This window comes from Salmo trutta, chromosome 31 (genome assembly GCF_901001165.1).
Source record: "Salmo trutta chromosome 31, fSalTru1.1, whole genome shotgun sequence".
Classification (NCBI taxonomy): Eukaryota; Metazoa; Chordata; class Actinopteri; order Salmoniformes; family Salmonidae; genus Salmo; species Salmo trutta.
The window spans coordinates 3,914,212-3,937,787 of NC_042987.1; the positions used below are offsets into that span (position 1 = coordinate 3,914,212).

At 44.4% G+C, this 23,576-nt stretch overlaps 1 protein-coding gene across 1 annotated transcript in view; it reads right to left on the reverse strand.

The window, feature by feature from the left end:
• The window catches only part of LOC115169365 (neurocan core protein-like), a 70,297-nt gene that overhangs the window by 22,228 nt on the left and 24,493 nt on the right, over positions 1-23,576 (reverse strand). Inside the window, exons 5-13 of the mRNA XM_029724917.1 lie at positions 23,278-23,452; positions 22,879-23,006; positions 22,326-22,640; positions 21,606-21,755; positions 21,417-21,500; positions 21,084-21,295; positions 20,768-20,939; positions 19,409-20,239; positions 8,966-9,082 (exon numbers count right to left, since the gene is read on the reverse strand). Of these exons, the coding sequence (XP_029580777.1) occupies positions 8,966-9,082; positions 19,409-20,239; positions 20,768-20,939; positions 21,084-21,295; positions 21,417-21,500; positions 21,606-21,755; positions 22,326-22,640; positions 22,879-23,006; positions 23,278-23,452 (2,184 nt within the window). The remainder of the gene's footprint in view (positions 1-8,965; positions 9,083-19,408; positions 20,240-20,767; positions 20,940-21,083; positions 21,296-21,416; positions 21,501-21,605; positions 21,756-22,325; positions 22,641-22,878; positions 23,007-23,277; positions 23,453-23,576) is intronic.

Sequence of the window (23,576 nt, forward strand, 5' to 3'; positions counted from 1 at the left end):
ATTTGACACACTGAACTCTGTCTGAGTAGTAGTTGGTGAACCAGGCGAGGAAGTCATTTGAGAAACCAAGGCTGTGAGTCTGCCGATATGGATATGGTGATTGACAGAGTCAAAAGCCTTGGCCAGGTCGATGAAGACGGCTGCACAGTACTGTCTTTTATCGATGGCGGTTATGATATCGTTTAATACCTTGAGCGTGGCTGAGGTGCACCCGTGACCAGCTCGGAAACTGGATGGCACAGCATAGAAGGTACGGTGGGATTCTAAATGGTCAGTGATCTGTTTGTTAACTTGGCTTTCGAAGACTAGAAAGGCAGGGCAGGATGGATATAGGTCTATAACAGTTTGGGTCTAGAGTGACCGCGGCAGCTTTCCAATCTTTAGGGATCTCGGACGATACGAAAGAGGAGATTGAACAGACTGGTAATAGGGGTTGCAACAATGGCGGCGGATAATTTTAGAAAGAGAGGGTCCAGATTGTCTAGCGTAGCTGATTTGTACGGGTCCAGGTTTTGCAGCTCTTTCAGAACATCTGCTGTCTGGATTTGGGTGAAGGAGAAGCTGGGGAGGCTTGGGGTAGTCAGGTGGAAAGCATGGCCAGCCGTAGAGAAATTCTTATTGAAATTCTCGATTATCGTGGATTTATCGGTGGTGACAGTGTTACCTAGCCTCGGTGCAGTGGGCAGCTGGGAGGAGATGCTCTTATTACACTTTACAGCGTCCCAAAACGTTTTGGAGTTAGAGCTACAGGATGCAAATTTCTGTTTGAGAAAGCTAGCGTTTGCTTTCCAGACTGACTGCGTGTATTGGTTCCTGATTTTCCTGAGATGTTGCATATCGCGGGGACTATTCGATGCTAGTGCAGTCCGCCACAGGATGTTTTTGTCCTGGTCAAGGGCAGTCAGGTCTGGAGAGAACCAAGGGCTATATCTGTTCTTAGTTCAATTTTTTTTTAAACGGTCATGCTTATTTAAGATGGTGAGGAAATTACTTTTAAAAGAATGACCAGGCATCCTCGACTGACGGGATGAGGTCAATATCCTTCCAGGATACCCGGGCCAGGTTGATTAGAAAGGCCTGCACGCAGAAGTGTTTTAGGGAGCGTTTGACAGTGGACCCATAGAGGATGCAGGCAATGAGGCAGAGGTCGCTGAGATCTTGATTGAAAACAGCAGAGATGTATTTGGATGGCATGTTGGTCAGGATAATATCTATGAGGGTGCACATGTTTACGGATTTTAGGGTTGTACCTGGTGGGTTCCTTGATAATTTGTGTGAGATTGAGGGCATCTAGCTTAGATTGTAGGACTGCCGGGGTGTTAAGCATATCCCAATTTAGGTCACCGAGCAGAACGAACTCTGAAGATAGATGGGGTGCAATCATTTCACATATGGTGTCCCGGGCACAGCTCGGAGCTGAGGGGGGGTCTATAACAGGCGGCAACAGTGAGAGACTTATTTCTGGAGAGATTCATTTTTAAAATTAGAAGCTCAAACTGTTTGGGCATAGACCTGGAAAGTATGACAGAACTTTGCAGGCTATCTCTGCAGTAGATTCCTTACAAGTCCTCCCCCTTTGGCAGTTCTATCTTGACAGAAAATGTTGTAGTTAGGGATGGAAATCTCAGAATTTTTGGTGGCCTTCCTTAGCCAGGATTCAGACACAGCAAGGACACCAGGGTTGGAGGAGTGTGCTAAAGCAGTGAGTAAAACAAACTTAGGGAGGAGGCTTCTGATGTTAACATGCGTGAAACCAAGGCTTTTTCGGTTACAGAAGTCAACAAATGAGTGCCTGGGGACACGCAAGGCTTGGGTTAACCTCCACATCACCCGAGGAACAGAGGAGGAGTAGGATGAGGGTACGGCTAAAGGCTATCAAAACTGGTCATCTAGTGCGTTGGGGACAGAGAATAAAAGGAGCAGATTTCTGGGCATGGTAGAATAAATTCAGGGCATAATGTACATACAGGGGTATGGTGGGGAGCGGGTACAGTGGAGGTAAACCCAGGCACCGAGTGATGATAAGAGAGGTGCATCCCTGGACGGGCTAGTTATGCTGGGTGAGGTCATCACATATGTGGGAGGTGGGACAAAGGAGGTATCTGAGGCATGTTGAGTGGGACTAAGGGCTCCGCAGTAAACTAAGACAATAATAACTATCCCAAACAACAGTGTGCAAGGCATATTGACATTTGAGAGAGACATAAAACGAGGCATAAAGCAATCACAGATGTTGTTTGGGAGAGCTAGCTAAGGCAACAACGGGTAAGACAACAGCTAATCAGCTAAGACAACAACAACAGGTAAAATGGCGATGAATGGGCAGAGGGTCGGTTGACTACACACAGGGACTGAGTTGGGGCCGACAGATAAACAAAAAATAAACAAAATGGAGTACCGTGATTAATGAACAGTCCAGCAAGCATCAGCTATGTAGCCAAGTGATCATAGGGTCCAGTGAACAGCAATAGATGGAACAGGGAAGCCGCTAGGTAGTCATTACTACGCTAGCACGTGGGAGACACGGCGTTTAAAGTTAGCAGGCCGGGGTAAGTAGAAGCGTCTGCGCCGATGTCCGGCGAAGGCCGGTTGAGGGCACAGTGGATGGAGTTAAGTCGGCGGACCAGTCGTGGTGGTACGCCAAGTCGACAAAGGGTCCAGACCAGATGGCGAAAGAGGTATTTGTAGTTGTGGTAATTTAATTTGCTAGCCGGGAGATGCGCCTGGCTCACGGCTAACTGGTGCTAGCTTCGGGGCAGGTGCATAAGCCACTATAGCCACTCGGTAGCAGCGTTGATCCGATGCACACGGCAAGGATCCGGCGGAGTGGTGGATTCTAGCCATGTTGAGGTAGAGTCCGTAAGGCATCGGCTGAGTAGCCGGGTGATCACAGAGTAGGGCGGGAGGTGGGCCTGGGTCAGGCATAGCTTCGGGGCTGGGTCACTCAGTGGCAGCTAGCTGTGATGATCAGAAGTAATGGTCCAGGGTTTACGGCAGGAATCCGGCGTTGTAGTGGAGAAAACAGTCCGATGCTGGCAAGTACTATCCAGGCAACAACAAAAAAACGGCTGGTGTCTGTGCAGAAGGAATGGCTGCTAGCAGTGTCTAACAATGGCTAAATAGCTAGTAGCTAATTAGCTGACTAGCTTCTGATGGAGGTTCTGGTTATAAGGTCAAAAAAAATAGCGGCTACGTGTCACATTGTTGAGGCGGGTTACCGGAAGGTATATTTAATTTAAAAATGGAAAAGAGATTGAAAATACATTGAAATATATACAAAAAAGACGAAAAATACAAAAGTACACGAGGACGACAAACCACGTCTGCACTGCTATGCCATCTTGGAAATCATTGAAAATCATTGAATGTATGTGAAAGTAATGAAGATATTTTAGTATTTAAACCCAGGTCTGCTCTCTTTCACTCCCTCTTGTCCCTGTTTCACTCCAAGAGGGCTTGCTATGACCCCTCGAATCTCTTCACATCGCACACAAACACAAAAGAGATATTTTGTTCACATTCAATAACAAATTCTGTATTCTCCTGAGGGCTGAGCTTTCTTGAAGAAAAAAAATAAATGTAATTGTATTTATTACATTTATTTGACAGGGACAATTCTTGTTCTTTATGTTACTACACATTTTGATGGTGTGGTCCTGTGTGGCTTGTTGGTGGAACATGGCACTTGCAGCGCCAGGGCTGTGGGTTCGATTCCCACAGTGGACCAGAACGAACAAATATAAAAATCTATACACTCACTACTGTAAGTTACTTTGGATAAGAGTGTCTGCTAAATGACAAATGTAAAAAGGGAGGTTTTCTGACAATAAGAACAATTTCAGAAAATGAGAATAATGGCCCACTATATACAACTTTTCCCTGTAAATCTATAGTATAATGCTGGCAGCAGAGTTGCTAGCTAAATACAGTAATTTAGCTTCACAGCAGGGATGCTGTAAAAAAAAATGTACTAAAGGAAAACAGTGCTGTATTATACAATACAGCATTATACTGTAAATGGGCCTACTGTAATCATTAAAGCAACACAGCTGTATTGTATAATTATAGTAATTTGCAGGCAACTCTTACCGTAAATAGTTTTATGGTACCAATAATTGTACTGTAATATGTGTATGGTAATTGTAATGAATGTAAGAATTAATAACATTGATTGAGGGGAGGCGGGGTTTGTATTTTACAATAGTTTACTGTAATTACATGGGATTGGTGCAAGCAGGTTGGCGGCTTGTTTTATGGTAACTTACTGGCAGCCAGTTACCTGTAAATTACTGTAAAAAAGTAGAGCATATTACTGTAAATTCAAAATAACTTTAGTTCAAAAGTGCTTTCTTTACAGTAGTGTACTGTTAAAACGCATTTTATTTGGAATTTACAGTAACATACTGTACTTTTTTACAGTAACTTACAGGTAACCAACTGGCTGCTGGTCAGTTACCATATTAATAAGTTCCAGGTTTTACAGTGTATGAATCACCTGCACTTCTAGAGGCCTTAAAAAAGGCTTCCAAACTTGCACCCCTATTACATTTAATTGTTGAGCCACTACTATAACATATCAGTTAAATTGGTACAGCACATCCACTCACGGGTACAACAAATGTAGCCTCTTACAAGCACACTTCAAAATATGTTAATGAGCCAGAAACAACAATACCATGCGCCAACTGGTGGTCAAAGGGTTTTTGGTCCCCCAGAAATATGGTAGGGTACTGTATTCTGTAGGGTGGAATTACAGTACACTATTTTTTATGGAAACTCACTGGCAGCCATTTTTTGGGTGAAAAAAAGGTACATTATGTTACCGTAAATTCCAAACAAACTTTGGTTTAATAGTGCATTACTGCAAAGAAAGCACTTCTTTACAATAATTTAACAAGTTATGTTTTTTACACTGTACCATTTAAAATACAGTACTTCTAATAAGGTATTGTTAAACCAACGTTTAATTGGAATTTAGAGTACAATTTACAAGTTACACCTAAAATCACCCAGAGTCCATTGCAATTTACGGCAATTTACTGTAAATAATTAATACGGTACATTGCTGTTAGATTTGTCTACTAATGTAAAAAACCCCAAAAAACACTTTGCGCCAGTAATATGGGTCAATTTGGGCTAGAAACAAGCTGTTTTCCCTTTAGTAATGTTGCAAACATATCAAATATGCTCTCAGTTTATTCAATATGGCACCCAGAAGCTGCAGTAAAGTGAAGCCTAATCATTGCAAAATAAAATACTGGGGTGATTTTACTCCTCTTCTTTTTTTTAATACTAAAATAGTCTTTGAATCTACAGTAGGCATAAGTTATTTTTGTAAAGATATACAGTATGTTAGGGTCATTTTTACAGAAGACTTAAAATTACAGTTAATAGCAGTTTTTCAGCATTTTACCCACAATTCAGTGCAATCTACAGCATTAATTCTGTAAAATAAAGTTATGGGATTTTACTGTGCATTCTAGTGTTTTACTGTTGAAATTGCCGAAAAGTCTTACAGTGCAAGTCTGAATCATAACACCGTCTTCTTTTCTCAATTATGAATAACTGATCCAAACACACTGTCTATTACTGTATAATGGCTCAACTCAGAACATTAATTTCAATTCATCCTTCAATTCAAGGTTGAAAGGCACCAAATTGTGCTTTCAAAGTCACTTCAAACTAAACGATATCGTATGTTCTGAGAGTTGATAAGGGCTTGAAAACGAAGTAAAAAAAAAGCCCTCGGGAAGAATGTTGCAGAAAGGTTGTCAGACAAATCAAATCCAGACAGTCAAGACCTTCTGATGGGACCTTTGAACCATTAACCCCCAGTTCTGCATGTCTGGACAAACATAGCACATGGGCTTTGAATTCCACTGACAGGTTCTAGACTACATAAAATACAAATTAAATGTAAAGAACTGTCACTACACTCTTAGAAAAAAGGGTTCCCAAAGGGTTCTTCAGTTGTCCCCATAGGAGAACCCTTTTGGTTCTAGGTAAAACCATTTTTGATTCCAGGTAGAACCCTCTGATGAAAGGGTTCTACTGTACATGAAACCCAAAACAGTTCTACTTGGAACCAATAGGGTTCTACTTAGAGCCAAAAAGGGTTCTTCAAAAGGGTTCTCCTATGGGGACAGCCGAAGAACCCTTTTAGGGTCTAGATTGTACACTCTTTGAAAAAAAGATATCACCTGGAAGTTGTTTTGCAGTACATACTTCCATGACTGTTCTAGGGGTGCATCTCAATAGTCTTCTGCTCTTCGTCACTTCTGCTCTTCGTCACTTGTCCTTCATCAGAACTTCAGTTCCATAGGCATCACTGTCTTTGGAGTCAGTGTCACTGTCTTTTGTCTCTGGTGATCACTTCACCCCAGCATGAGCTTGAACATCTCTTCCCCCCGTAACCTTTCTCTCACCTCCAAGTCAACATTTGCCAACATACTGTACAGTATCAACCCACATGTATACACACACCTTGTCTCAAAACACACAATGCTTTTGTTCCATATGAATGTTTAATCCTGTCATGCGTAATGCAGAGGAGTTAGGGCTCCTGACCACTGGTGGAAAAAGTCGCCCCATTTGTCATACTTGAGTAAAAGTAAAGATACCTTAATAGAAAATGACTCAAGTAAAAGTGAAAGTCAGCCAGTAAAATTCTACTTGAGTAAAAGTCTAAAAGTATTTGGTTTTAAATATACTGAAGTATCAAAAGTAAATGTACAAGTATAAATTATTTCAAATTCCTTATATTAAGCAAACAAGACCGCATCATTTTTACATTCTTATTTATTTACAGATAGCCTGTGGCACGTTCCAACACTTAGACATAATTTACAAACGAAGCATGTGTTTAGTGGGTCTGTCAGATCAGAGGCAGAAGGGATGTGTGAATTGAAGAGCATTTTCCTGTCCTGCTAAGCATTCAAAATGTAACGAGTACTTTTGGGTGTCAGGGAAAATGTATGGAGTAAAATGTACATCATTGTCTTTAGGAATGTAGTGAAGTAAAAGTAAAAGTTGTAAAAATATAAATAGTAAAGCAAAGCATAAAAAACTACTTAAGTAGTAATTTAAAGTATTTTTACTTAAGTACTTTACACCACTGCTCCTGAGAGAGATAATACCACAAATACTGATGCACACGCACACACACAGCCCTGCCTTGGCATCATGCTCTAAGCCCATTCTCTGTCTCACAGCTTTATAAGCCAGCAGTACCCAGTTAGGCAAATATACTGTATATACACAAAAGTATGTGGACACACCTTCAAATTAGTGGATTAGGCTATTTCAGTGTATAAAATTGAGCACACAGCGATGCAATCTCCATATACAAAAATTGGCAGTAGAATGGCCTTACTGAAGAGCTCAGTAACTTTCAACGTGGCACTGTCATAGGATGCCACCTTTCCAACAAGTCAGGTCGTCAAATTTCTGCCCTGGTAGAGCTGCCCTGTAAGTGCTGTTATTGTGAAGTGAAAACGTCTAAGAGCAACAAACGCATTCTCTGGAGTTGTGAATCACGCTTCACCATCTGCCAGTCCGACGGACGAATTTGGGTTTGGCGGATGCCAAGAGAACGCTACCTGACCGAAAGCATAGTGCCAAATGTAAAGTTTGGTGGAGGAGGAATAATGGTCTGGGGCTGTTTCATGGTTCGGGCTAGGCCCCTTAGTTCCAGTGAAGGGAAATCGTAACATTACAGCATACAATGACATTCTAGAGAATTCTGTGCTTCCAACTTTGTGGCAACAGTTTGGGGAAGTCCCTTTCCTGGTTCAGCATGACAATGCCCCTGTGCACAAACGAGGTCCATACAGATATGGTTCGTCAAGATTGGTGTGGAAGAACTTGACTGGCCTGCACACAGCCCTGACCTCAACTCCATCGAAAAACTTTGGGGTGAATTGGAACACCGACTGCGAGCCAGGCCTAACTGCCCAACCTCACTAATGCTGCTGTGGCTGAATGGAAGCAAGTCCCTGCAGCAATGTTCCAACATCTTGTGGAAAGTCTTCCCAGAAGAGTGGAGGCTGTTATAGCAGCAAAGGGGGGGACCAACTCCATATTAATGTCCAAGATTCTGGAATGAGATGTTCGACGAGCAGGTGTCCACATACTTTTGGTCATGTGGTGTACCTCCTCATCACAGCAGACAGGTAAATACAATGACTGTCTGGCGCTGTCTCATCTCACGGGTATTTACATTGACATTTTAGTCATTTAGCAGACGCTCTTATCCAGAGCAATTAGGGTTAAGTGGCTTGCTCAAGGGCACATCGACAGAGCCTTGTCAGCTCGGGGATTCGAACCAGCATCCTTTCAGTTACTGGCCCAATGCTCTAACCACTAGGCAACCTGCCGCCCTATTGCTATAAGATGGGAGATGATCCTGCAGGGTTTGTGAGTCTGGGTCAGGGCTGAGGTAGAGATGTTAGTCAACCTTATGGGAGAAAGTCACTGAGATTCATAGTCACACAGACACTGTGGAGTGTAAAGTAATAAAGGGAAGGAAGTCGTATGACAACTGACTTTCTAGCATGAATCCTATAGCCAACACGTTCCTACCTAAAGTAGTTCCTACCTAAAGTAGTTCCCACCTAAAGTAGTTCATGTCCTGACAGTATTCAGACAGTTGCTGTAAGCTAAAGTCACCACACTGATAAACAACAGGAGTTGGTTTAGTTGGTGTTTCTGATCTAACCTTTCATTGTGTGGGTGTAACAAAGCCATCCAAGTGAGAGCCAGCAGGCACAGAGAAGAGATTGACCTTGACAACCACAACAATACTTCTGACCCCTAGCCTCTAACCTCTAACCCCCAAACCCCTGTCTAAAGGGTGATGGAGAACTTGACCTTAGACCTACCACTAATATATTTTAAGACTCAGTTACACACAAATACATATGCATGTGTGTGTGTGTGTGTGTGTGTGTGTGTATTGTAAACTCACCGATCTCACAGTTCTCCCCTGTGAAGCCTTGTGGGCAGTAGCAGCTGTAGCCCTTGCCCTGAGGTAGACACTGCCCTGCATGCAGACATGGGTTGGTCACACAGGGCTCCCCCACACCTGAGAGAGAGGAAGAGGGGTGGGGGGGGATTAGATGATGGAGAATTAAAAGATTTTTCATCCATTCATTTTTAGATGCATGCGAGACTTGTCACTCTCGGACAGTCCTCACTCCTCAGAAAGGACATACCTAAATGGATGCACATTCACTTATACAACTACAGAGGACAGAAGTCTACTGACATCATCAGACTTCATTCACTTAGGCGTACTGTCACGGTTTAAACACAGCTTCTTGACTCTATGGGGGGACAACGCATTTGGTGAAAACGACTCAATATGAAATGGTAGCCGTCATCCGAGTCCACTTGGAGATAGTAAAGCACAGGAGAACTTAGCATATATATCTCCTGGATATCTTCTTGAAAGAGAGGAAGGGCAGTGCAGCTGAAATGACCATGGCAGCTTTCCTATTCTAATTTCAGTGATAAGCAAGACACCTGGTTTAGCTATCTAAGCACAACCAGACGAGGTACAGCAATTTCCTAAGGCAGTATGGTTGCGGGTCATACAGTGTGCATTTAGATCTATGTTTTTACCATGCTGTTGTCAGATATAAGGTATTGAGATATCCTTAGACTGGAGGGCAGCACTCTTTTTCACAATAACCATCCTCAAGAGCAAATACATGCATCTAGTAGCAACTAAACGTTGCCAAGAGCACATACACTTCTGATGCATCTAGTAGCAACTAAATGTTGCCAAGAGCACATACACTTCTGATGCATCTAGTAGCAACTAAACGTTGCCAAGAGCATATACACTTCTGATGCATCTAGTAGCAAATAAACGTTGCCAAGAGCACATACACTTCTGATGCATCTAGTAGTAACTAAACGTTGCCAAGAGCACATACACTTCTGATGCATCTAGTAGCAACTAAACGTTGCCAAGAGCACATACACTTCTGATGCATCTAGTAGCAACTAAACGTTGCCAAGAGCACATACACTTCTGATGCATCTAGTAGCAACTAAACGTTGCCAAGAGCACATACACTTCTGATGCATCTAGTAGCAACTAAACGTTGCCAAGAGCACATACACTTCTGATGCATCTAGTAGCAACTAAACGTTGCCAAGAGCACATACACTTCTGATGCATCTAGTAGCAACTAAACGTTGCCAAGAGCACATACACTTCTGATGCATCTAGTAGCAACTAAACGTTGCCAAGAGCACATACACTTCTGATGCATCTAGTAGCAACTAAACGTTGCCAAGAGCACATACACTTCTGATGCATCTAGTAGCAACTAAACGTTGCCAAGAGCATATACACTTCTGATCCACCCCTTTCTCTCTCTCACTCCATATAGATTTGTTTCTCTTTCTCTAATCTGTACAGTATATCGGCCCATAGCCTTCACAGTACACACACACACACACACCTCTATGTAAAATTACTGAGCCATGCAGTTCATGCAGCTCTCTCCCTTGCTCTCTGCCAAATCCATTGACCTCTGCTATGCTGGATAGGCAGGGAAGTGCAACCTAACCACAGTGCTCTGCCGAGTCTGCTGTTACTGGGTTAAAACACCACTGGCACCAGGAAGGACAGTCACACAGTGAATTGTGGATAGAGTAGTGATGGGAGTTGAGGGTGGTAGTGAACAGTCATGATCTGTATACACAACCATTCTGGAGTAATGCTGGTAGTGTGGGCATCACCATAACTATAACCAATGCTTCTACATAAAGATCTATTTTCCTGTTTCTTCTGAAAGACACTATGCCTAGACCCAAACTTCAATCACCCATCACCTTTCTCCTTGTCTCTGTTGTCATGGTTACCATATAGAAAGTGATTATTGGCAAAGAAATGGTATGGTACCAGATGTGGTATGAAGAATAGAGAACGGAACAGACCACCTACTGATCTCTCAGGCCCCCCTATAATTCATCCAATCATTGTTCACAGGATAATTAATCATTTCCATATCAACGGTCGCCATGACGCCTGGTTGTCCCCTAAGCGGCTCGTTAAGGAAGCTTGAGGTCTTTGAAGGTACCGACTCACCCGCTAAGAATGTTCTGTTCCCGCCCTCTGACACCTAGGAGTGTGTGGATCTATGCGTGTATGTGTGTGTGTGTTCTTCCTTACATTGTGTGTGTGTGTGCGCGCGCGTGTGTGTGTGTATAATCAAAGTGGTTTGAATTTGCATTACATTTATGCTAATTTCCATCTTGTCTCATTATGTCTGACGCTAAATAGCTCATCACTTTTAAACTGCTGATATGAATTATGATACAACATAATCATGATATATTGGAACGAACGGTAGAGGTTGTAGACAGCACAATCGTGTGTGTGTGTGTGTGTGTGTTTACCCATCACACAGAGGGTAAAAATCAATACCTAGGCTAGAGCTGGGACAATAAATCGAAAATTATTGACACCGACTACACCGACCACTTATCGTGGGCATTTTTCTGAAATCGTTCATTATGATAAGTAGCCTTTACTAGAGAAATGTGAAGTTTGAATGAAAATAAGTTTAAATGGGACAATTAATAGCTACAGCATCCTTGTCCATATCGCCCAGCTTTGACCCAGGCTATGTTAGCCTGCAGCCTGATTCCATCTTCTACATAGCAGACGTCTCTTAAAGACATCCTCACAATAATCATCATGCTGGCTATTCGTTTAGGCCAACAATATGAGACAGATAAACGAAACATCCAACAGGAGCAAAATAAAACACCACCGCAGTTTGCCATAGGAACTGAGTAAAGTAAATCCATGATATGAATGTGTATTTGATCTATGAACATAGTCATTGCTATCACTTCTGTCCAGCTGTCGTTCTGCCTCTGGTTGGGTTAAAAGTAGAAGACACATTTCAGTTGAATCCATTCAGTTGAACAACAAACTAGGTATCCTCTTTTCCCTTTCCCTGTGCTACTGTACGCTTTGGATTATAGATGTATTTTCGCATTTCATAGCGATTGACCCACTGCGTTTATCCTTCTAAGGTCAATTTCGTGCTGAGGTCAGGTGCTAAGGCTAGCGATGTGTTGCTGCTACCGTGCCACTAGTATATTGTTCTAACAGTCAAGGTCAAGACTAGCCATCACAAACATCACTGTTTGGAGCCTTTATAATAGCCAGAGGACCAAGAAAATACTTTAGTGTGTGTGTGTGTGATTTGTGTGTGTGTGTGATTTGTGTGTGTGTGTGTGTGTGTGTGTGCGTATAACACAGATTAGCCTACAGTGGCTGGTTGTTCATTAAAGTGAGTGGAGCAGAGAAATCAACAGGGCAGAGAATGAGCTGACAGACTATGCCTTCACCTTGCGCCTGACACCAAGACATATGCACCAAAACACCAGCACACCAATAGACAAACAGACCAACCGACTCAGAGAAGCAGCTTGTTTTGGCCTACAGCTCTTTATGCAACTCTTGCTCATTCCTAGCCACAGTGAGAGAAGGGAGAGGGATAGAGAAATGAAGAGCAAAGGAAAGAGAGCGGTGAAAGCCTGAGAGAGAGTAGGAGAAAAAGAGAGAGCTAGAAAGAGAGGTGAAAGGTTGAGTGAGCGAGAGGGGAATAGGTTGAGAGAGAGAAGGAGAGAAAGAGAGAATGTGTGAAGGTGTGAGAAAGAGATAGAGGATGTGATAGAGTTTGGGATAGAGTTTGGGATAGAGAGAGAGAAGGGCCCTTGAGGCTTGTATATAAAACATGAGCGGCCTCTCCTGCAGCCCCTTATTGATTACACAGCCTGATGAGGTCCACTCTGATCCAGTCAGCAAAAACAAACATTAGCCACCTCTCTACTCAGACAGAACACACAGAGAGAGAGAGAGACAGAGAGAGAGCGAGAGACCCAGTATCCAATGAGCTCCTCAATAGATTTTTTCTGTTTGTGTAATGGGGCTGCTAATGTACTGTATGGGATGGAAATAAGGAGTTAATACAGGTCAGTAAAGTGGCCCAATGCTTTCCTAGCCTCCTGAGGCTATCAACTCAATGAACAATACCACATAACATTCTCTGAAGTCCCTGTCAATACTATGCACTGTTATAACCCATAGTCTTTGGTTACATTTACTCATCACATCTCAGCCTCTGAGGAATACACAGCATATCTACCAATGATGTTTATAAACCCTAGATCGCAAATGCTATGTAATGGCCATTGAGAGGCTTTGAAGCCGCCAGTCGGCCATATTGGCACTCCCCAGTAGGAGCAGTCCTCTATAGGAATCAATGGAATTATACAGTATTTAAATGTAATGTTTCAAGGACAAAATTACATGTATTTAAGTATTTGTGTTGTTGTAGTGGGGACAGTAACATTAGTAATCTCAAAAAATGCTATCTTCATTTTTTTCTTTCTGTTTAGCTCACATTATATAATTTAACAGTATGCATTAAGGTGTCTATAATAGAATAAATGTGGTATAAAAAAAAATGTAGACATGAATAAATGCATATGCTATAGCTTCCAAAATATATTTTTTTACAACGGTGGGAGAGTGCCAAGATGGAGACACGGTGGCTTCAACACAGCACCCACTATCAGTCATCCAGTGTATATACAGTACCAGTCAAGAGTTTGGACACACCTATTCATTCAAGGGTTTTCTTTATTTTTACTATTTTCTACATTGTAGAATAATAGTGAAGACATCAAAACTATGAAATAACACATATGGAATCATGTAGTAAGCAAAAAAGTGTTAAACAAATCAAAATAGATTTATATTTTACATTCTTCAAAGTAGACTCCCTTTGTCTTGATGACAGCTTTGCACAATCTTTGCATTCTTTCAACCAGCTTCACCTGGAATGCTTTTCCAACAGTCTTGGGAGTTCCCACATATGCTGAGCACTTGTTGACTGCTTTTCCTTCACTCTGCGGTCCAACTCATCCCAACCCATCTCAATTGGGTTGAGGTCGAGTGATTGTGGAGGCCAGGTCATCTGATGCAGCACTGCCTCACTCTCCTTCTTGGTCAAATAGCCCTTACACAACCTGGAGGTGTGTTTTGGGTCATTGTCTGTTGAAAAACAAATTGTAGTCCCACTAAGTGCAAACCAGATGGGATGGTCTATCGCTGCACAATGCTGTGGTAGCCATGCTGGTTAAGTGTGCCTTGAATTCTAAATAAATCACCAACAGTGTCACCAGCAAAGCACCCCAACACCATCACACCTCCTCCTCCATGCTTCACGGTGGGAACCACACATGCGGAGATCATCCATTCACCTACTCTGCGTCTCACAAAGACATGGCAGTTGGAACCAAAAATCTCAAATTTGGACTCATCAGGCCAAAGAACACAGTTCTACCGGTCTAATGTTCATTGCTCGTGTTTCTTGGTCAAAGCAAGTTTCTTATTCTTATTGGTGTCCTTTAGTAGTGGTTTCTTTGTAGCAATTCAACCATGAAGGCCTGATTCATGCAGTCTCCTCTGAACAGTTGATGTTGAGATGTGTCTGTTACTTGAACTCTGTGAAGCTGCAATCTGAGATGCAGTTAACTCTAATGAATTTATCCTCTGCAGCAGAGGTAACTCTGGGTCTTCCTTTCCTGTGGAGGTCTTCATGAGAATCAGTTTCATCATAGTGATTGATGGTTTTTGCGAATGCACTTGAAGAAACGTTCAAAGTTCTTGAAATTTTCCAGATTGACTGACCTTCATGTCTTAATTAAAGCAACTGTCACTTATCTTTGCTTACTTGAGGTATTCTTGCCATAACATGGACTTAGTATTTTACCAAATAGGTCTATATTCTGCATACCACCCCTACCTTGTCACAACACAACTGATTGGCTCAAATGCATTAAGAAAGAAATTCCACAAATTAACTTTTAAACAAGACACACCTGTTAATTGATTTGCATTCCAGGTGACTACCCCATGAAGCTAGTTGAGAGAATGACAAGAGCGTGCAAAGCTGTCATCAAGGCAAAGGGTGGCTACTTTGAAGAATCTCAAATAAAAAATATATTTCCATTTGTTTAACACTTTTTTGGTTACTACATGATTCCATATGTGCTATTTCATAGTTGTGTTGTCTTCACTATTATTCTACAATGTAGAAAATAGTACAAATAAAGAAAAACCCTTGAATGAGTAGGTGTGTCCAAACTTTTGACTGGTACTGTATAAATCATTGATTTCTAGCACTGTTGACAACATGAACCGTTGCAAGAGAGCAAAATAAATCACCACAGAAATGTGTAGTGCAAGAATGCCTAAGGGAGAGGTTATATCCAGCTACAAGCCTCATTCATTATCAGGTGAGAAATAGCTCTGGAGAGAGAGACACTAAAGCAGGTGCTAGATTTACAAAACACAAACCTGCCTGTGAACTTAATCAGGGCTGTATCTATGGAGGCATCACTACCTTCCTAGTCCCTAGTTGGAGTACATATAGGATGGGTCTGGTACGAGGTGTATTGTAGGTGGAAACGCAATGTATTATCTCTGAATTGAAAAAACAGATTGAATAACAGCAGCGAAGAAACAGCCGTGAGGATTGTACAGAGATCAACCTGACTGAGGCCATGATGGACAGAAATGGGAAAATATGTTGGTGTTTTGTTCAGCTTTGTGTGGAATTTTGATGATAAAAAATGTAAAATAATAATAGTAATAATTATATGAGTAATAATAATATGCTATGTAGCAGACGCTTTTATCCAAAGCGACTTACTGTTGTGCATGCATATGTCACGATGTGGCCCTTTGAGGGTGTATATCGTGGCTCCCCCCCTCTCTCTCACTCTACCCACCACAAGTTTTATGACTTTACGACAGGTCATAAATACCTGGTAGAAACTGCCATGCAGTATTGAGGGAGAGAGTCTACCACAGGGCTGCCCAACCCTCTTCCTGGATATCTACCGTCCTGTGGGTTTTCAGTTAAACCCTAATTTAACACGCCTGATTCCACAAATGTTCTGCTCAACAAGACCTTAACTAGCTGAATCAGATGTGCTAAATTAGGGTTGGACTGAAAACCTACAGGACAGTAGATCTCCAGGAAGAGGGTTGGGCAGCCCTGGCATACCAGAACAAAGGCCTTCTCTTAGTTCAAAACTCCTATTCCCCAAAATGGGAGAATGAAACAATATTTCTACTTTGAGAATGTGGGAATGGTCCGTGGACACTTAAGGGACAGTCACAAAAATAATAAATGGAAATCCAATTTATCAACCCATGGAGGTCTGGATTTGGCGTCACACTCAAAATGAAAGTGGAAAACCACACTACAGGCTGATCCAACTTTGATGTAATGTCCTTAAAACAAGTCAAAATGAGGCTCAGTAGTGTGTGTGGCCTCCACGTGCCTGTATGACCTCCCTACAATGCCTGGGCATGCTCCTGATGAGGTGGCGGATGGTCTCCTGAGGGATCTCCTCCCAGACCTGGACTAAAGCATCCGCCAACTCCTGGACAGTCTGTGGTGCAACGTGGCGTTGGTGGATGGAGCGAGACATGATGTCCCAGAAGTGCTCAATTGGATTCAGGTCTGGGGAACGGGCGGGCCAGTCCATAGTATCAATGCCTTCCTCTTGCAGGAACTGCTGACACACTCCAGCCACATGAGGTCTAGCATAGTCTTGCATTAGGAGGAACCCAGGGCCAACCGCACCAGCATATGGTCTCACAAGGGGTCTGAGGATCTCATCTCGGTACCTAATGGCAGTCAGGCTACCTCTGGCGAGCACATGGAGGGCTGTGCGGCCCCCCAAAGAAATGCCACCCCACACCATGACTGACCCACCGCCAAACCGGTCATGCTGGAGGATGTTGCAGGCAGCAGAACGTTCTCCACGGTATCTCCAGACTCTGTCACGTCTGTCACGTGTGCTCAGTGTGAACCTGCTTTCATCTGTGAAGAGCACAGGGCGCCAGTGGCGAATTTGCCAATCTTGGTGTTCTCTGGCAAATGCTAAACGTCCTGCACGGTGTTGGGCTGTAAGCACAACCCCCACCTGTGGACGTCGGGCCCTCATACCACCCTCATGGAGTCTGTTTCTGACCGTTTGAGCAGACAAATGCACATTGTGGCCTGCTGGAGGTCAATTTGCAGGGCTCTGGCAGTGCTCCTCCTGCTCCTCCTTGCACAAAGGCGGAGGTAGCGGTCCTGCTGCTGGGTTGTTGCCTTCCTACGGCCTCCTCCACGTCTCCTGATGTACTGGCCTGTCTCCTGGTAGCGCCTCCATGCTCTGGACACTACGCTGACAGACACAGCAAACCTTCTTGCCACAGCTCGCATTGATGTGCCGTCCTGGATGAGCTGCACTACCTGAGCCACTTGTGTGGGTTGTAGACTCCGTCTCATGCTACTACTAGAGTGAAAGCACCGCCAGCATTCAAAACTGACCAAAACATCAGCCAGGAAGCATAGGAACTGAGAAGTGGTCTGTGGTCACCACCTGCAGAACCACTCCTTTATTGGGGGTGTCTTGCTAATTGCCTATAATTTCCATCTGTTGTCTATTCCATTTGCCCAACAGCATGTGAAATTTATTGTCAATCAGTGTTGCTTCCTAAGTGGACAGTTTGATTTCACAGAAGTGTGATTGACTTGGAGTTACATTGTGTTGTTTAAGTGTTCCCTTTATTTTTTTGAGCAGTGTAAATTAAGTCAGAACGCCAGGACGGAGTTCCCACGTTGGAATGGTTACAATTCTATAGGCCATCGGAGACCATACAGCTGTAGTTTTGCCTACACGGCTGGAAATGGTTAAACTCTGAGACTATCGATCACTACAGAATAAGAGCAAATCTTAGACGTATAATTACTAGTCTGCAGCTAGAAATTACGTAAGTCTAGAACGAGAATACCGACAACCGCCGAAGCATCTATTCTTTGAGAACATTTCCGAATGGTACTCTGAAGTATTCATTATAACCACCGACAACCATGAAAGACATTGTGACTTCTGGGAAAGTTAAGCAGAGACTCTGATGAACTCTACAGGATGATTGAGGATTCAAGGTGGTGACCCGATCCTGTAGGTTCATGCTCTACAACATTCGCAGAGTACGACCCTGCCTTACACAGGAAGCGGCGCAGGTCCTAATCCAGGCACTTGTCATCTCCCATCTGGATTACTGCAACTCGCTGCTGGCGGGGCTCCCTGCCTGTGCCATTAAACCCCTATAACTCATCCAGAACGCCGCAACCCGTCTGGTGTTCAACCTTCCCAAGTTCTCTCACGTCACCCCGCTCCTCTGCACACTCCACTGGCTTCCAGTTGAAGCTCGCATCTGCTACAAGACCATGGTGCTTGCCTACGGAGCTGTGAGGGGAACGGCACCTCCGTACCTTCAGGCTCTGATCAGTCCCTACACCCAAAGAAGGGCACTGCGTTCATCCACCTCTGGCCTGCTTGCCTCCCTACCTCTGCGGAAGCACAGTTCCCGCTCAGCCCAGTCAAAACTGTTCGCTGCTCTGGCACCCCAATGGTGGAACAAGCTCCCTCACGACGCCAGGACAGCGGAGTCAATCACCACCTTACGGAGACACCTGAAACCTCACCTCTTTAAGGAATACCTGGGATAGGATAAAGTAATCCTTCTAACCCCCCTCCAAAAAAAAGATATAGATGTACTATTGTAAAGTGGTTGTTCCACTGCATATCATAAGGTGAATGCACCAATTTGTAAGTCGCTCTGGATAAGAGCGTCTGCTAATTGACGTAAATGTAAATGTAAGACAACAACGACATTCAAGCAGACATATATACATTGCAATTATTCTCGAATGAGCGGCCGTTCATGTGCGAAGGATTAGCATTTCAATGAACATAATTATCCACTGTGTAGTGAATCCATTTTGTCTTTCCCGCTCTCTCAGTCCCCACCCCTTTCCTTTGTCATATCGGCTTAGCCCACTAGGGACTTTTCTATTATTGTTAGTAACCAATATCTACTGTTATGTATTTCGGTGATTAGTTAGTTAGTAAATAAATAATTAAGCCAATTTGTATATTGCTGATTCATTATGGTAACTAGGGTTGGTGCAGATATCCAAGGGTTTGCGATGTTCAGTAATGAGAACTGATGAGGTAACAAATAATTAATAGAAGACTAATTGATCAGATATGAAAATATCTGTAGAGTTATATTCAGAAAACATTTTCCGTGGTGCCCCGACTTCCTAGTTAAATAATGTTTACATGATTTGTTTAATCACGTAATAATTAAACCTAGAGAACTGATTTGATATAAATAAGTCTTCACATTTAATGATAGTCTAGACACAACACATTGATTTGTTGTATGGGTGGCCCCAACAAGAATCAAATCCACAACCCTTGGTGTTGTAAGTGCCATGGTCTACAGACAGACAGAACTTACCAGCTGAGCCCAGAGTTCTGTTGCTTCGGTTGAATCCCGCACGCCTGCCACCCTCCTCGTCCAGGTTGCTAGGCAACCCGGAGCCCAGTGCGTGAGACCAGGCTGTATCTTCTTCCACTGGGGGTCCGGAGGGCAGCGCCAAGGGCCCACTTTCTGGACCCTCACCTCCCTGCTCTCCAGATCTCTCCACTAAGACCGAGGAGAGGGACGATGAGGCCTCACTGGAGCTTCCTTGGATGACTGAGGCTGATGGTGGAGGGGCTAGAACTCCAGTACCCTGTCTGGATGGAGGGGAAGAGTCTCTGCTGTCTGACCCAGCTGTGGAGCTGCTGACTGGGGGTTGAGTTGTGGTGCAACGGGCTCCTGACTGCTCCTTCCTTGTGGTTCTCTCGTTGGATGGAGGGACTCTGATTATGGGTTTGCTGGTTCCAACGGGGAGACGGGTGAACTGGATCTCCCCTCTCGCGTCTTCGGAGGCCTCCTCAGCACTCCCCTCCTCTTTCACTATCCCTCTCTCTCTCCCAACACTGGCCAGGCCATCTGCTCTAGTGGGAATAGTGATAGCATCTCCCTTTCTCCTATAATCCGGCTGGGGCGAGATCTCAACTTCTGATGGGGCCACACGTACCAACGTCCCCCCTTTGGGCTGAGTGGTGTCTGGGACAGCCTCCCATCCTCCAGGGGTGGAGGAGGAGACAGAGGACTGGCTCTCTGAGGCTGGGGTAGAAGTGAGCAGAGCTGGGGAGGACGAGGGCTCACCAGTGGGTGGTATATCATCTAGTTCCCCCAGCCCTAAGCTATCCCACCACCTATGACACCATGAGAGTGAACCTGCAGGGGGAAGAAAGAGAGGAAGTTAGAGGAGGCAGTGGGAGAGATAGGAAGGAGAAAGGAATGAGAAGAGGGAAGAGGCAGGAGCTGTAAGAAGAACGAGAGCGATCCTGCCAGAGCATAGCGGAGAGCATATTGTGTATTCACTGTTCTCCCTGAGATACAAAACCAATACCTCTAAGCCTTTGTCTTCTATTGTGCTGCTATTTCTTTTATAGTTTTACCATCCCAGAAAACCCTTCATTACAAGAAAAGGCTTAAATAATGCAGACAATAATGCCTAAGGTTCCCTTCTCTGTTAAACATGTATGCCTTTGGGTTGAATGGGGCCAGAGAACATATCTGTATTAATGAAGCTTAGACTACTGAAAAGGGCAGAAAGACAGTTTCTGACCCAGACTAACATGCAAGCACACACTCACAAACACAGTCTCTCTTTCTTTCTCTCTCTCGCTTTCTCTCTTTTCTTTCTCTCCAGCTGTTTGTCTCAGTATCACAACCAAAATAAAGCAAAAAGTCTGCACTAACCTGGAGCAGGAGAGCCAGGAGAACCGGTGGGCACAGTCCTGCTCTCAGTCAGAGTCCCCTCCGTAGTTCCCTTTCTCTCCACCTCCGGACTGCCTGTTCCTGTGGTACCTTCTGTCACCCCTGCCAGGTAGTTCCACGGCTTCCACATGGACTTCACTATCTTGGCCATCACCTTTAGACAGAGACCACAATACAGCCAATACAATGAATTTACTGTAATACAATAAACAATACTTGAGCGACAAAGTGCCTGTATGCCAAAGTACCCTGATGACACAGTACATGTAATCAACCGATATTGTAAAAATGTAGCAACCTTTCTGTCAGTGGGGGCTGAGGTAGAGGGTGATAACTCCTCTTTCTGTGTGGTAGAACTTGGACCGTGGCTGGGGGTGGCTGGAGGTCTGAGGAAAACTCCAGAGTTAGGGTCCATGTCTCCCAGGTCTCCCCAGGCTAGAGAGCTCTCTCCTGGGCTCAGCTGCAGGGTGACATACCCCTCAGAGGACTCTGAGGACCAGGGGTCTGAAGCTGAGAAGATCAACACATTGAATTACAGTAACAATAATCATCCAAAACCAGGTGCTTTGGTCAAAAGTAATGCGCTATATGTGCAACAGAATATAATTTAGATGTGGTTAAAGTTTCTTACAAGAGCGGGCCTCTTCCTCCAGATCAACCAATCCTGACCAGTTCGAAGGTGTGAGGTCATCAGAAGGTGAAAGGTTACGGCTCCCTGTGAAGATGGGAGAGAAGGGAGGATTATTAATAAAACCTTCTTGCCATTCAACCATGTTGAAAACCCATTACTCTACATCTATCCATTCATCTCCACACCCACCTGTGGTCGGGGGGCTGCCGGTGGTCTCAGTAGCCAGGGAAAGGCTGTCTGTTCCTGGAGTGTCTGTGTCGCTGGAGCCGGTCAGGTAGCTCCAGGGCTTCCACAGAGACGCGTAGATCTTAGAGATGGGACCTGGCTTCTTTACGTTCCCTGATGAAACCATAAGGAATTGAGGAGCATGCATGTGTAGGAGATGTTACAACCCAATGAATGAACAATGACCGAGGGTTCATGGTCAGTATGTGCAATAAATTCCTGTCTAATGAATCATCTCTCTCCTCCTCTCTCTTAAGCTCTCTTCCACTGCCTAGAAGTCTATCCAGCAGTTCCAGTATAACAAAGGTTAAGACAAGAGGATTCTAATATCCCATAACTCTTTGCATAAATTAGGAATAATTCTGACAAAGGGACCAGCTATGCTATAGTAGTTTGCAACAGCGGTGGTCTCATGAATCAAATTATTTTCCAAAGATTCCTCATGGAATTATTAGGTTGCCTTAACCAGTGTTGCTATGGTTACGTCCTTGGCAACGCATGTCATGGTGGGCAACAGCATCGTCATGCTTACTTCACAAACCATCAATTTCAATGACATGGCGATTCAGTAGAGATGGTTAAGTCATACAGTAGCTACACCTCTAACAATACTTTAATCAGTGAATGGGGGAAAGGTCTTGGATGTTTGATCTCTTGGACTCCAGATCTGGACTTCATTCTCACCTCTGTAGCAATAGGCATCATAGAGCGGCGTGGCGTCCGGAGCATTGCCACATCTGCTGCTGGTTGTGGTTTCATTGGTGTTGGGTACGACGGTCCAGACCCCTGGCTGGTCCCCTCCACAGCCCTGCCTGGGCTGGGTGATAGGGTAGCGGACACTGCCGTCAGAGAGCCAGCCTGGAGCACAGCTGTCCAGCCCAGCCTTCCAGGCCAGGTAGAGCTGCCCCACCGTGGCCAACTGTCCCCCCAGGGAGATGCAGCGTTCTGAGGCAGAGGACAGAGTCAGACGCCCTGGGACCCATGAGTGGAATACCTCACCTGGATAGAGAGAGGTGAGGGGGGAGGGAGAGAGAGAGAAGGAGAGAGAAAGAGAGGGATCGAGAGAGAGGAGGTTCTGACTCAGATATCTTTATTGTCCTTTCACAAGCCTACAAATTCACAAGGACATTTTATTAAAGTAACTCAGGAGTGGAAGTGAGATGTTTCTGTGTGTGTGTGTGCCTGTGGACATGTGTATGCGTGCGTACAACCATGCGTGCGTGTGTGTCTGTCTTACCGTCCAATTCCCTGGCGAAACAGTAGACATCAAACAGCTCATTAGGGTCTCTCTTCCCATAATTCCTCACACCAGCCGAGTACTCCTGTTGTCCATAGCAACCACGCTCTGGTGACTGGATAGGATAGCTGTGGAGATAATATTAATAGGATCAGAGTCAGAAAACTAGGCTCTGTGTTTGCACCAGATGTTCAAAATATCAAACTATGGCTGTCCTCGAAACAGTATGTCTGTTTGTATTGTTGTATTGTAAGGGAGTGTTTGGATGTGACAGGGGTGACTGGGCCAGCTCTGTGTGTGTGTGTGTGTGTGTGTGTGTGTGTGTGTGTGTGTGTGTGTGTGTGTGTGTGTGTGTGTGTGTGTGTGTGTGTGTGTGTGTGTGTGTGTGTGTGCCCTCACCGGACAGTCTGGTCGGAGAGCCATCCGGCAGCACAGTTGGCATAGCCATTGTAGAACACTGCCCACAGCTGGGTCGGCGTGGCGATGAGGGCGGAGTTCTCCTGACAGGCCCACTGGGCGTCATCGAATGAGAGGGCGTAACGGTCGCTAGGAGACCGGTAGTGGAACACCACACCTGAGAGGAGAGACACGGAGGTGAGGTGACTGACAGACACATTCTCTCTCCCTCTCCCTCTCTCTCAAACTCTCTCTCTCTCTCTCTCTCCCCCCCTCTCTTGTACTTTCCTCTTTCTTGATCA